The sequence below is a fragment of the Lepisosteus platostomus genome, chromosome 25 (genome assembly GCF_059453375.1).
Source record: "Lepisosteus platostomus isolate fLepPlt1 chromosome 25, fLepPlt1.hap1, whole genome shotgun sequence".
NCBI lineage: Eukaryota > Metazoa > Chordata > Actinopteri > Semionotiformes > Lepisosteidae > Lepisosteus > Lepisosteus platostomus.
Window position 1 is genome coordinate 15840942 of NC_142635.1, and position 14284 is coordinate 15855225.

Genomic DNA, 14284 nt, shown 5'->3' on the forward strand with positions numbered 1-14284 from the left:
GTTTCCATTGTCAGTTATAAATATTGTCCTGGTTTCTCAGTACTGGGGACAGCCCCATAAAAACACAAATGGGGCATTTGTCTCCATAGTTCCTTTACGATTGCAGCACCTGCAGTGAAGTTCCACTGGGGTTTCAATGAAAACACAAGCATTCCAAATGAAGAAATGAAGAAAGTGCATGTTTCACATCCTATAAGATGATTTCCACTGAATTTGACGGTAACCTCCCTGTTGTCTGTGTTTTAACCCCTCTGGTACTGAGCAGACTGATTGGGTTCTGTCACAGACTGTCTGAGAACCACTGCAGTGAATGGCGGCGCAGAGCAGTACATTGCAGTTACACAAAGCTCATCTCATATTAATTATCACATCAAACTGCCAAGCTGTTGGAAACAGCATAACCACCTGTTACCATATCTGACTTCAGAATTGCACCTCCGAAGTTCCTCCGTTGTGGCAGCGTTACATCATTCAGCAGGGAGTGATCTTGTTTTGGAATATGGTTTTCTACGATACAACCGGGGCAGGACAGCAGTAATTAGCCTATTTCAGCTGACAGCTTATAGTGGCAGATAGTGGCAACTAGAGGTCAGGATGTAAAGGTCTCTCTTGTGTAAATAGATTCACATATGGTTAATTTCATAATTGGTGAAGGGCTGAGAGACATTCACAGATGGGTTTAATCTAGAATAGTTTGGTATAGAAAGAGATTCCCGGTAATAGCTGGTATTGGGTATTGCTAGTACTGTAGCTGTTATTGTGTAGCTGGTATTGGGTATTGGTAAGTGAGTGTACTGTATATATACTGTATACTAAATGTATATATTCTAGAGCTTTTCTACAATACATTCTCATTGCACTGTTCTTCATGTTCCTTAGGAGAGGTAGGCCCATCACAGAAATATGCAGGAGCAGAGTTAGTAATCACAGCTGAGAGGTGAAAAGCTCTAAATACAATTCTAGTGAAGGAATGAATTGACTTGGGTATCTGGTTACACACATTCTGTCCTTTACTCTCTGACTCCCAGAAAGCCTCTCTCTTTTCCAAGACTTCAGTGTTCAGATCCTTGCTGCTGTTGTCTTTATTGTAAGGAGTGTGACAGATTTCCATTCATTCTGCATGCCGTCCCGCACCTACCTCAAGAAACACACTTTAAACAGTGTTGGAGATTTTATTCAGCTTTATAGAGAGTGGAGGACGATTTTGCCATATGTACATGAGCATTGGAGTTCTTATATAACTATACATCTGCAAAATACTTTGTTCTACATATAAAAATATTTTTAGATAAATAACATTGGCTTCCATAATATTAATAAATTGTGCAAATATTTTCAAGGGTTTGGAAGAATGTGAGCTGGTGCTTGTGTTTTTTTTTCCCCTCGGATCGGTTGTTTTTCCCTTTTGTCAATGATAACACAGGGTACCCTAGAAACCGTGACACCATCTCTTATTTCACCCAGGTGTTTAACAGACTGCCACACAACAAGCAAATCAGGGGATTTTAGTCTGATTCTAAAGTTGTAAGTATGAAATTAGCAGGATAAGACCTTTTTTTTTTCCTTGTTCAAGTGGCTACCATTTTTGAGGTTCTCTGGTTTGGTTACTGCTTAGGTAGTCTTGGTTCAAGCTGCAACAGTTTCTATGAGGGGAAGGGGAAAATAAATGGGGGTAGCACAAGTCTCCGAGGCTCATTGGTGAAGCACTGTTAACTTTCTAACATAATTTGCTACTGCTTACATTCTCATTTCCTTTTATTTCATCCCTGCTTTCCTTGTTTTTTCCCCCTTATTTTCTGTCCTCTGGTCCCCGGTGCCTCTTCCCTTTTCCCTCAGCTCTTATTGAAGAGGGAGGAGAAGAAGCTGCCCGTCCCTCTCTCCTCCTCCTCGCCTCTCCTCGCCGGCAGCCTGAAAGACCTGCTGGTCCTGGCGTTCCGCCTGATGGATGCCCTCTTCTCCCTTGCTCTCTCCTCCTCGCCCTGCGACTGCGAGCGCACTTGTTGGCTGATGAGCAAACTCATGTCCTCCTTAGAGGGAGAGGAAGAGAGTCAGACTCTGGATGGGTTGAAAGAATTTGAAACTGCCAGATCAGCTCATTGGCTGTTTGTCGGATGACAAACAAATGCAGGTCAGCGCCCTTTTCATTTCTCAGTAAATCACAGTTCCTGTTTTTGTTTTTTTTTCTTTAAGAGCAAACATTGTGTAATCCTGTTGAAAGAGTTAGCCCTGAGAGGGAATGGAGGACAAAGCAAACCCTAGAGGCGTGATGTGTTTTTCTGGGTCTTTCACCACCTGTAATGCCCAATGAGCTGAAGTGTGTCACCAGAATTGTCAATATAGTTTCTGCAGATAAAGCCTACTGACTGCTGTTATTTTCTAGTGGTATAAAACCTTTACTATTATTAATCCTAATCAGATGGTGCAGGGCCATGTTCACCATGCTATACCAGACAGCCCTGAATGAACACTGTTAGCAACAGCTTCCTTAACAAAAGTCTGCATCAGGCCTTGTGTGACATACAAGGCTGAGCCACACCCCAGCACTGTGGTGTTTGGTTCAGCTCTGGTTTGTGTCAAGCGTTCTCTCGGTGTTGTTCACTTCGTGACAGAGCTGCATGTTGGGAGTGTCACAGACGTGTGCAGGAATGTCAGTGGAATTTGTTGTTCATGAATTGTTTTCAAGAGCAGTGCCCTCTCTGTACCTGCCAGGCCTCCAGCTCCTGAGACAGCGCCACCTTGTGACGGATAGTGTTGAGCAGCTGCTGGTTGAGGGAGTCTCTTTCTTCTCTGACACGATTCAGATCCTCTTCTAGAGCACTGGAAGGAGTAAGGGAGAGAGAGAGCTCTTTAAAATGGTTTACTCTGAAAAGATGTACTATGCCAGAAAGACTAACTGCAAGTCATCTAGATGATCTGATCTAGGCATCTAGATCTAGAGACTGAGGAGTTTACCAATGTTTAAAATTTTAAAGGACTCCTAAGGAATCTCATTCTTGCTGTTGTTAGGTACAATTCAGACTGAGTATGGTGAAACATCCCTGTGACTGGCTGTGTTATTTATGGATTCTGTGTTTTTTACACATATTGCCATAAAAGATATTGAACCTAAAAATCAAGAGTCATGTATGCCAAGGAACAATTCCACTGTGTTTTTATACATTCATTAATTTTCATTTTTTCATACATTCTCTTTGGCTCAGGATCGTCTGATTTTGCGACAGCATGATGCTTGATTTCCATGATTGTTAGCTCTGGTTCTGAGCCAGGAAGGCGGAGCCATCTTGAATTCTGTGCCTCACCACAGCACTGCCGAACTCAGAGCCCCTGTCTCTGTCCTCTTGTGTCCTTACCTGTAACTCGGCTGCTCAGAGAGCTGCTTCACTTCCTTTCTCAAAGACTCCAGTTCCCTCGCTTTGGACTCAAGCTGAGGAGATAGTAGCGAATCACAGTGTGAGTTGATTTTAATCATATAAGTGATGTCTACAGCTGGGAGTTCAACCCACAACCATCACGTTAGTGCTTCCACTTCACTGCAGTGAACTTCAGCTAAATCCTCTTTCTCTTTGTATCAATCTGCTAGTTAAGCTGTTGCTCTTAACTACCCTGTAGGGTTTTCTCTAAATCCACAGTAGTTTTTTCAGAATGACACTCGTTTTGGACAGAGGACTCCCCGTCGATTGAAACATCTCTACCATTTCTCAGTCATTAGGCCCATGACAAGACCTACTGTAGTTTTTGCCCTTTCCTCATCCTGTGATGCCATTTACCCTGTTGTCCACTTTATATGTCCAGGACTCTCTGGAGTCCTGGTAAGGAGCTGGTGGGGACTAATAATGTGGTTGAGGTTCCATGAAGAGGAAGATAAATTATTTTCAGCAGTGTGATGATCTGACATCAGTTAGAGGTGAGCTCACACTCTGCAGGAGGACTGGGAAGGGCTGTCTCCAGTACAGGACAGGCTGGGGAAGGCTTTGCTGTGATTGTGTGCTTCGTTGTGTGCTAGAGATGGAGCCCTCCTTGGACAGGAAAAGGCAGGGAGAGGCAGGGAGAGGGAGACAAGTGCCCCGGTTCCTCAAATCATGAGTTTAATGCTTGAGAGAAGACCTGACCTCTTCCTTCAGCTGATGGATTTCCTCCTCCCTTTCTCTCAGGTTCTCCACTGGGACAAAGCTGCTGTCCTGTGCCTGAAAAAAGGACATTTTTTATCCTTGGTTAACGGTAAGATTGTTAATTGTATATTTGCCTCTGCAAAATGCATTTTTTTGCTTGACTGATTATTCTTACATGAACCTTGAGAAAACTGTACAGTGTTTTTTTTTAATTGTAATGATTAGTCACCACAGTAGATACATTCATTGTTTCTCTTTGCCAGCTGCTTTTCAGTGGAAGAAATGTCAAAGGGAAATACAGGTCATCACCTCCTCCAGCCTGCTACTCAGGACAGCTCTGCTGCAGGCTCTGTGTTGACCCTCGAATCATGAGTCTGGTTTCTGCGCACTTACTCCCTTTGCAAATTAATGCCGACACCCAAATTGCAAACCCTGGGCTCAACGCAGTAACGATCCGCGTCCAGCACGGCGGTTACCTGGGTCTGCTCGATCTCGGACTTCAGCGACCTGGCCAGGGAGGCGGGCTCCGCCAGGCTGATCTTCTCCCCCAGTGCCTGGACCCGGCTCTGCAGGCTGTGGTTCAAAGTCTGTAGCTCGAAGGCCTCGCTCCTTTCCTGGGCGAGCTGAGCACACACACACACACACAGAGAGAGAGATCCGCAGCCGGCTTGGTTACACGAGGCCAGCGGGCAGCGAGGTAAGTAGTGCCACCTCCTGTTTCAAAGCCCAGCGAAAACTGCAGCGAATTGCCCGTCACTTCGGCCAAGTCTCTCTCCGCAGGCCTGAGCTGCTCTTCCCCCCGCCACCCCCTTACCTCCCTCTCCCGCTCCCGGTCCCTCTCCTGCAGCTCCAGGACTCTGTCCCGCAGCCCTGCGCTCTCGGCACACAGCCGCACGTGGTCCTCTTGCAGGGCCGCTAGCCGCCGCTCCCCAAGGGCGGCCCTCTCCTGCAGCACGCGGTTCTGAGAGGTGGGGCAAGAGCACGGCGTGTCATCCAAGCAAACGTGCAGGAACTGCGCCCTGCACCGTCCCCCTCCGGGCACAGCTGCACGGCTGCCTGATTTCACCATGCTCCGGTGCAGACTTACTAAAACACCTTGAGAAAGACTTTTTCAATAGCCTCTTTATTAACAACACATGTGACATGTCATTACCACCTTTCCAAGGCAAATAACACGCACGTTCGTTAAGTACTGCATTGGAAACCACTGAGAAATAATATTCTAACAATAATGGTCTGTTTTCTGATTATTTCATGTGACGCCTAGGACACATCAACACATGAGGATCCCTGGCTGACTGCGTTTTTGACCGTGAGGGCTGGGCAAAAGCCCTCTGAGAGCCAAGGGAGAGGTACCTCTTTCTGCAGATTCTCCACCCTGGCAGTGCTGACTGAAGAGCTCAGCGTCTTCTCCTCGTACTCCTCTCTGAGCGAGCGCAGCTCTGAGCGCAGGCTGTGCTCCACCATCACTGCCTAAGAGAGACGGGGCAAGGAGGTGAGTGTGAGGGGACACACAGACAGACAGAGGGAGACACAGAGACAAAAAGACACAGGAGACCAGACAGAGAGCTCTCGTCTCTTCAGTGGCAGAGATGCCAGCTTCACTGCAGAATTAGCTCTAACGTGATTGTGAATTTTACAGCGTGGAAGGAAAACAGCAAAGTTCAACACACGATGGCCTTCTGAAGGCTTTTTTCTCAAGGGAAACTTAAGTGAGGAATCTTTTATCATACAGGCACCGCGTGTAACATACTGTTTCACCTTATGTTGGCACCTAGACATGTCTATTTCACTTTTAAAGCTACTTTTATCCACAGTTCTATGTTGAAGATATTTTCTCCCAGCAACTGATGTATTTACAATAGCACAAGGATCAGTTAGAGGGCAGTATGGTAACTTAGACCTAGACAATGATAGAAAAAGCAAGAACTCCCATCCTTCTGATCCCAGAGTGCTGAGACAGGCTGGGATGTTCCTTGATATCTGTGTCAGGTAGAGGCGTGGCATGCTAATCCGCCTTCACAATAGAGGGATCGGCGTACCGGCGTTTAAAAATATTGCGCAAACCCTGTCGGGCTGCATTCCAGTGGAATGAGGAGGTCACAGAGCAAGGGAGACAGAAGAAGGAAGAGGGGCGTAGCCATAGAAACACACTGTAGGCAGAGCAGATCCAGTAACCAGATATACAGTACACAGCATCGTCCTCTACACGTCCTTTTGAGAGAGCTTTATAGAGCATTGTGCAACAATGAGCCCCTGTTCTGAAGTCGTGACAGACGAGTGTGAAGAGTACAGTCTGTGGCGTGCCCAGGTCAGGGATGTTAATCAAACATGCACAGGAACTGTATCACTTGGTGACACAGACAGATACTTTATACACACGTTCCCATTAAGTAAAATGCTACAGATCAAAGAAAGTGGGATAGATGAAACTGTTGTGCTGTATATTGGATTTTTAAGAAGGAGGGGTGCAGTTAATTTGCTACTAAGTGTAGCTCTAGAGGTAGAGTGAATTGGACTGTGAGTTACAGATCTTAACTCTTCTCAATGGGTCCATGGAACTCCCAGCCCTGGACTTCACCTTGAATGCACAAAGACAGGTTTCTAAAACTTATTTAATTGTTCAAGGCTTCAATTTTTTTTTCCCCAAAAGAGACTTAAAATTTAGACAACATAATGAAACTGAATCGCTATAAGCATTACTTTTATATTTACTGTTGGCAGTGCAGGCATCTGTTTTCATTTTTCCCCAAAGTTCTCAAAGTGACATCGACTTCAGCAGGGCAAGTAAGCTTCAATTCAATTCAATTCATTTTTATAGCGCCTTTTACAAGGTTGTCCCAAGGCGCTTAACAATGCAAGTGACCACACATTGTGTGAATACAGAACAGGACCCGGAGAGCAAAGAGAGTGAGCGAGAGAGCCGACGGGTCACCTCTGCCAGCTGCTCCACCAGCTTCTGGTTGTGACTGGACAGCTGCGCCAGCTCCTGGCTGCCCTCTCTCCTGCGCTCCCGGTCCTGGCTCTGCTGCTGCTCCAGCTCCGCGCGGAGGGCGCCGAGGTCGGCCTCCAGCTCCGCCACACGCTGGGCCCACTCCAGGTCGCTGGTCTCCAGCTGCCGCTGCAGCTCGTGGCGCTTCTGCTGCAGCCCCTGCAGGAGAGGCAGACAGCGTCAGAGCCGAGACCCCAGCCAGGCAGATGGGACCAGACCCCTTCCACGATGGGCTTGTATGAGACAAACACAGACTGCTATCAGGGCTCTGTTGAGGGAGCGACATGTTGTGGCAAGACCCTGAGGTGAAGCACTACTGAATTTCCTCTCAATCTGAGTATTCTCTATCCCAGAGGCTGGCAGCTTGTTCACAGCGCTGGATTGTCCACAGTGGAGAACACATTTGCACAAGTGAAATCAAGCTGCAGTGTAATATTATCTGCTGCTATTGCTTGGAAGGGGGCACAACTGCTGTCAGGGCCAGTTCCCCAGCTACGTCATGAGATTTAGCTGATGGTAAATGTCAGAAGTGCCCCCAGGGTATCTGAGACTTTCTGCTGCCGATTTGCTCTCCAAGTGTCAATTTGGAAAAAGACAATGTAGGTGTGAAAGAGTGGAGCAAATTTTACAGCTTCCACAGTTGCTCTGTGTGGCAGAGGGGCTCCATGGGCGTGTAGCATCATGACTTTGGGAGCCACGTTCACTCACCTCGATCTCCCTCTCCTTTTCCTCCAGCTGAGCTCCCAGTTGCTCATTCCTCTCCAGCAGGGCCTGGCCTACCTCGGCCGCCAGGATCAGGTCCCGCTCCAGCAGGTGAGGACTGGAGTCCTCCTGTGAGGCGGCGTCCAGCCTGGAGGCCAGGCCTGGAAGGCCAGGCACCAGCAGGGACTCTCGAGGTTGGGAGGAGAAGGGGAAGAAGCCCTCCTCCAGGAGGGGAGGGGGCAGCCTGTCTCTCCTGGACAGAACCTGCTCTCTGCTTGCCCTCGCTGCGTCTGAGCCCCTCCACACCACATCAGACATGGCAGTAGCCCTCAGGGTGTCCCCACCATCACAGCCCAGCACCCAGCACTGCCCCCTGGTAGTACACAGCTGAAGTGTGACTCCTTAGGACCGCTCGTGAAAAGCTCCAGTTTTAGTAACAGGTGGTCTCTATTCAGCATCAAAGCTGGCTTGCTCTTTTAGCAATGATTAATGGTAGATAGAGATGGCAGATGGTGACTAATGGTAGACAGGATGGAGCTGAATCAGTGTTTGAGCTGTGAAGAAACAAATTAGAGGTTAATTCCACATGAAAAGAAAATAACAGTTTTGACTACAAAACATTCTTTATCTGTCTCACCTCTTTGTGTTTGTTGGAGCTATGAACCCTTTCTCAATGGCTAAGAGACAGTGTCAGCAGTTATATCCCTTTTTTCTAGTTGGATTTCAAAGGAATTCTAGGTGTGTACACTGGAATCTTTTATGGAATTCTGTGTTCTGGGTGGAATTCCAACTCCAGCACTGTGGTCTGGAGAGAGGTGTCTCTGTGATATAGGAATACAGCAGTAATTAATACTTGCATGTTATATGAGTCACACCCCTCTGTGTACCTGCATTTCCCCCTTTTAATAATGGACTGCAGAGTGACGAAGGTTTTTTTTTTAAATAGAGTATCATAAACAAATTAGTTAAAAATAACACAGCATAAACAAATAAGTGACATTCATGTCTGTTCACAAACTGGTTCACAACCAGCTAGTCTGAGAGAATGATAAGAACATTTTTTTTCTTGGTATGACATTTGTGCTCCCTTTTTTAACCTCACTGTGTGTATAGTGAAGCAGAGGCAGGGAGTGATTGCTCACGCTGGGTGAGTGGCTTTACTGCAGTCCTTCACTGCTCGTCAGCTGCCGGGCATTCCAGCAGCCATTCAGCCAATGGACTGCACTCAGATTTCTGGTTTTTCCTGCTGCCCTGGCCGGTGCAGAGATTGCAGAGCTTGTTCAGGCGCACCTGAAGGCTGGGACTGGCAGACCAGCTCAGCACAGGCACTGCACCTGGGCTTCGGGCTTCAGCTGCCTCCCTCTGTAACCTTCCGTGCTTCTTGACTTGGGTTTCCTGACGACCTTCACGGGCACGGTTAAATCCTCATGAACTACGCTTGGTAACACGGCTATCAGAGACCCGTTGGATGGCAGTACTTCAGGTACACTTCCACCCCCACCTCCCCCCTGCCCGCTGGATGCTGTACGTCACACGTTCAGTCAAACACCCTTATGACATGCGAGGACCACTGAACACAACTGCTGTTCAATTTAATTGAAATTCATGTCCTCCTACCCTCTGACTTCCCTGCTCTCATCTTCATTCTCTCCAATGTAAAATTAAATCAAATCATTGTCTCACTTGTAAAAGTTTTTTATCCAGTGTTTCTCACTCCTCTAAACAGCAAACAACATGAACCCCTCTGGTTTCACCCTGCTGTGTTGCACCCGTCTGAGGTTGGCAGCTCTTCAGCCTGGCAGTCCGTTCCCTGACCCCCTCCCATTCTCCCGTCCCTCTCCCCCGCGTCCCGATAACCTACGCTGCTGTCTTTTCCCTTCCAGGATTCCGCTTACCTGAGAATCACCTGCTGGGCTCCCTTCTCTGGACTCGCAGCTTCTGTGTCACATTTCAGTTTCTCTCTGTGTCTCGGTCTCCCAGCGACGCACACCCAGCGCCTTCATTCCCCCTGTCCCCGGGGGCAATTCTCTCTGAGCTAGGCAGGCCTTGGACACGCACTCACAAGCACGCACACACACACTCTCCCACGTGCTCGCACAGGCCCGGCCTCCTGCTGCTACAGGTGAGTCAGACAGGTGCATCGCAAGCCACACAGGTAGGGCCCTTGACATCTCCGTTACCAGGCCTCTGTTTTCTTCCAAGATTTGGCACGTAACCTAGGCGTCATTCACAAATCGAAGCAAGACTGTGAAAGGTCAGTCTTCTGGCTAAAACATTTGGTTTCACACTTAATGGGTGCAGGTGTTTTTAAAAAAGATAGATAGATTAATACTTTATTAATCCCGTAGGGAAATTGATGAGTGAGATGTTGAGTAGAGAAGAGGGTCTTTCCTGCTGTCAACAGTATTGCATACAGTATGTCAACCCTTGCCTGAATGAAAACAGGACATATGAAAAGATTTCAGAAATAAAACAGCTTGATCCCAATCTTTACAGGCTGGATAATCTGAGATTTCTTTGAGTTTGTCTTTGTGCTATTCTACGTCCTATGGTCATATGTGGGTGATTTGCATGAATACCTATTTTGTGAAAAAAGCAAAGGTTTGTAAAAAGTTGAAAATTTTGTCTTTAAAATGTCTTTAAAAATGCAAAGCTATTGACAACAGAATATTTATGTGTGGGGAAAAAAATGGCATAAAAACGACAAACTGAAGGCTGTGAAAACATTCACAAATCACTTTATGCACAATGCTGTGCAAAACCTCTAGGAGGTTTTGTGAAATGCTATTGACATTCCAAAATGAAAATCGAACTTTGAGCTAACTTTACCACGGTCCATTGAAGCTACTATGAGTTGTCTGATATTATGAGCTGTACTAGTTTTGAAATAAAGAGCATATATGCCACATATGAGTGACCTTTTTTTTTAGATCTGAGCTTATGACATCTGAATTAGATGCATTCTCTTATCTTTTTTTCGTTATGTTACGTCCCAGTGTGTGTTCTGTGTGTTTTTTTCTGTTATGTCCACACTGCTGACTCTTGATTGTTCTCCCTTCCCCATTGGCCCACCATAACACCACACTTTCAGTATGACGTCATCATCAATTAGCTCTCAGCCAATAGGAACACATCTTATTCAGCATATAACATGGAGGCTCTCAGCAAGGAGAGGCCTTTTGTTTGACTTCGGTCCTGTTTGCTTCTGGTTATTGCTTTGGCTTCGTTGTTTTGTTATTCTTTGTGTGTGTGTATTTTCGTATAGCTTCGGCTTTGTTGTTTTGTTGGTTTTCTGTTAGTTTCTTTGTAGTTTGGTTGTTTGTGTTTATCCTTGTTTTGCCATTACCTTGCCTAACGTGTTACATGTTCAACTTTTGTGTTCTTTTGTACCCCGTTCCTGTTGACTACTCTCGTTTTCCCTTATTTGTATTCCTAGTTCATTTGTGTTTTTGTGTGAACTTTTGTGTATAGGGTTAGTTTAGGTTGTTGGGTACACTTACACACTTAGTTGATTTTGTATTCGTACACTAGTTTAGTACGGGGGAGTGCCATTTGTCTTGTATGGTTTTGGGTAGTCAGTTGAGGTTAGCTAGGGTGTTGAAGACGCCGAAGACCATGTTTCGGGTTTTCTTTTGTAGACAGGTTACCTTTCCCTCACTGTCCTAGCTAGCTCCATTTTGTTTATTTTCTTTCCTTTGGCACCACTCTAGTTCCTTACTCTTATCACGCTTCCTAGTCCCTCACCAGAACCCACCTGCTTCCAAAAGAATTATCCTAAATGTTACACCCCTTTACCTCTAGACACTTGGGGTCGTAACAGTATTGGGGGCTCGTCCGGGATCTCAAATTCCCGTCCTAAAGATTTTTTTGGTTGCAGAATTTTGGTGTTGGTACTTTTGTGCATTTTAGGACTGGTACAGGATCTTGATTTGTGGATTGTGTTTTGGCAAGGTACTGTAATTATGGCTACTTTTGATTTACGAAAGTTTGTGGAGGAACCTTCCTTTGAGCAGCTGGATAGGTGTAGGAAGGACGAGTTGTTCCAGATTGCAGATCACTTCCGGATTCAGGTTTCGACGCAAGCTCTTAAAAGGGACATCAAGAGAGCTGTGGTGGATAGGCTGGTGGAGTTAGAGATCTTTGCACTAGTGAGCAGGGATGCCGGTTCTCCTGGGGCTGGTGCTAACCCTGCTATGGTGGTGGAAGAACAGGATGAGGTGCAGGGGGTGGCTGAAGACTTAGCGGAGGCTGAGGTCAAGGCCACATTACCTCCCTTTGATCCGTTCTCTCCAGTCTCCACCAGGTCAAAAAGCGAGACTCGCCTGAAAGTTCGTTTGGCCCGCTTGCACAGGGAGGCGCAGGAAAAAGCCCAGGTACGCCAGGCAGAATTTGACTTGCGCCCTGCAATTCGTGAGATGGAGATCGAGGCGGAGAAAGAGGTTAAGCTCCGACAGCTTGAGCTAGAAGCACGAAAGAACGCTCCTGCTGAGCAGCCGCCCCACTCCGAGGCCTCTAGCATGTCTCCTTTGCAAGATCCACTCTCTACCACCTTCGATGTAAGTAAGCACATTGCTTCAGTTCCTCTGTTTAGGGAGACGGAAGTTGATTCGTACTTTGGTGCATTCGAGCGAGTTGCCACATCACTTCGTTGGCCTGAGGAGGTCTGGTCACTGCTTTTGCAGTGTAGATTAGTGGGCAAAGCTCAGGAAGCTTGTTCTGCACTTTCTCTGGAAGAAAGTTTGCATTACGATACTGTGAAAGCTGCAATCTTACGGGCTTACGGATTAGTCCCCGAGGCTTATAGACAACGCTTCCGAAATCATCGTTAAGTGTCAGACCAGACTTTTGTTGAATTTGCTAGAGAGAAGGGCGCTCTCTTTGATAAATGGGTTGTAGCCAGTAAAGTCAGTGAGTTTAACTCATTGTGTGAGTTAATGCTCGTAGAAGAATTTGAGACTTGTTTGCCCGAACGCATTGTTGTGTATTTGAATGAGCAAATAAAAACTAATTTATCGCAAGCCGCTGTTCTTTTCAGAACAGGTTAGCTTTCCCTCACTGTCCTAGCCAGCTCCATTTTGTTTTTCTTTCCTTTGGCACCACTCTAGTTCCTTACCCTTATCACACTTCCTAGTCCCTCACCAAAACCCACCTGCTTCCGAAAGAATTATCCTAAACGTTACGCCCCTTTACCCCTAGACACTTGGGGTCGTAACACCTTAAACGAACTATATTCTCTGACCACAGGATTAGGTGACCTGCGCGACTGAGTAGGGCTATGATGCCACCAGGAACCCTCTCAATGCGCAACATAACATTGTTTTAATCAGCACATCCACACATATGAACAAAACATATTTGGCTATTTTGATGGCTTTCCTGAGGTCGTATCTGGATTTTTTGTTTCTATCCATATCGCCAGAATTGAAAGCAGCTGTCCTGGCTTTAAGTTTGGTGCGAATCTCGCCATTTACCCACGATTCCTGATCTGGATGTGTGCGAACAGTAATCCTGGGAACCACGTCTTCAATGCATTTACAATGTAACATAGTCCTTATACAGATTGATTTTTTTTTTTTCCGGCAGCTTCGCGGAAGATCTGCCAGTCAGTGGTAGCACAACAGTGACTTAATATAAAATCCAATTCATCCGACCAACATTGAATGGGTCTTAACGCTGGCCTCTCCTGTTTAAGCTCCTGCTTGTAAACGGGAAGTAGCAGAATGGGGGCGTGATCGGATTTGCAGACAGGAGGTCGGGGGAGGGCTTTGTAGCCATCCCGGAAGGGAGTGTAAACATTGTCCAACGTGTTTGTTCCACGCGTCAGGCAGTTGATGTAAATTAGGCATTTTCTTCAAGTTCGCCCTGTTGAAATCACCCGCTATGATGGATGTGTATTCTCGTGTATGTTAAACTAATAGTGTAGTTCATCCAGTGCCCTTGTGAAATTTGCCTGCGGCGGAATATACACCACTGTGAGAACTACCGATGTGAACTCCCTCGGTAAATAGAAAGGGCAACATTTTATTGTCAGATGGTCAAGATGTGTAGAGCATGAAGTTGAAATAATCTCCACGTCTGTGCGCCAGGAATTGTTTACCATATTCACCTGACGGTGAATAGAAAATCCTCCTGGGAGGATAGCAGAGTCCAGAACAGACGGGTCAAGCCAGGTTATTGTAAGCGCCAGCATATTGGAGTTCTTGATGAAGCATTGCTCTCAGTTCATCCAGTTTATTGTCCAGTGACTGAACATTAGCAAGAAGTATACTTGGGAGTGGGGCACAATTGCTGCACTGCCTCAATCTCACCAGAACGCCTGCCCGTTTACCCCTCTTCCTGCGATGCCGTCTTCTTTCCAGCACAGGTACAGGTGAGATACCATAGTCCAGCTAGTCGGCAGTAATTATTGGTGTAGATTTAACTGTGCCAATATTCGATCTTATGTCCATAAGTGTTTGTCGGTCATATCTAATAACCAAGC

General features: G+C 46.4%; 1 protein-coding gene across 3 annotated transcripts; it reads right to left on the reverse strand.

The window, feature by feature from the left end:
* Nucleotides 1–1158: 1158 nt before the first annotated feature.
* On the reverse strand, nucleotides 1159–9849 carry bicdl2 (BICD family like cargo adaptor 2). 3 transcript variants are annotated; one of them, XM_088619602.1, is made up of 11 exons: nucleotides 9699–9849; nucleotides 8441–8624; nucleotides 7810–8357; nucleotides 7045–7260; nucleotides 5466–5582; nucleotides 4924–5070; nucleotides 4586–4732; nucleotides 4110–4184; nucleotides 3351–3424; nucleotides 2703–2817; nucleotides 1159–2027 (listed from the first exon to the last, which is right to left on the reverse strand). In XM_088619602.1, the coding sequence occupies exons 3-11, from the start codon at nucleotides 8119–8121 to the stop codon at nucleotides 1833–1835; spliced, it is 1398 nt and encodes a 465-aa protein (XP_088475728.1). In that variant the 5' UTR covers nucleotides 8122–8357; nucleotides 8441–8624; nucleotides 9699–9849; the 3' UTR covers nucleotides 1159–1832. The 3 variants fall into 3 exon arrangements, with proteins under 3 accessions (XP_088475728.1, XP_088475730.1, XP_088475729.1); XM_088619604.1 differs by lacking the exon at nucleotides 4924–5070; XM_088619603.1 differs by lacking the exon at nucleotides 8441–8624 and having other exon boundaries at nucleotides 9699–9847.
* Nucleotides 9850–14284: the final 4435 nt, after the last annotated feature.

What these genes read in the sequence shown, in the direction of transcription:
- bicdl2 (XM_088619602.1), bottom strand. Translation starts at nt 8,121, where the DNA reads ATGTCTGATGTGGTGTGGAGGGGCTCAGACGCAGCGAGGGCAAGCAGA. An exon ending in ACCGGGAGCGGGAGAGGGAG is followed by an intron (nt 4,733 to 4,923) that starts GTAAGGGGGTGG and finishes GTGTGTGCTCAG; the next exon opens with CTCGCCCAGGAAAGGAGCGA. An exon ending in TCCATCAGCTGAAGGAAGAG is followed by an intron (nt 3,425 to 4,109) that starts GTCAGGTCTTCT and finishes CTATCTCCTCAG; the next exon opens with CTTGAGTCCAAAGCGAGGGA.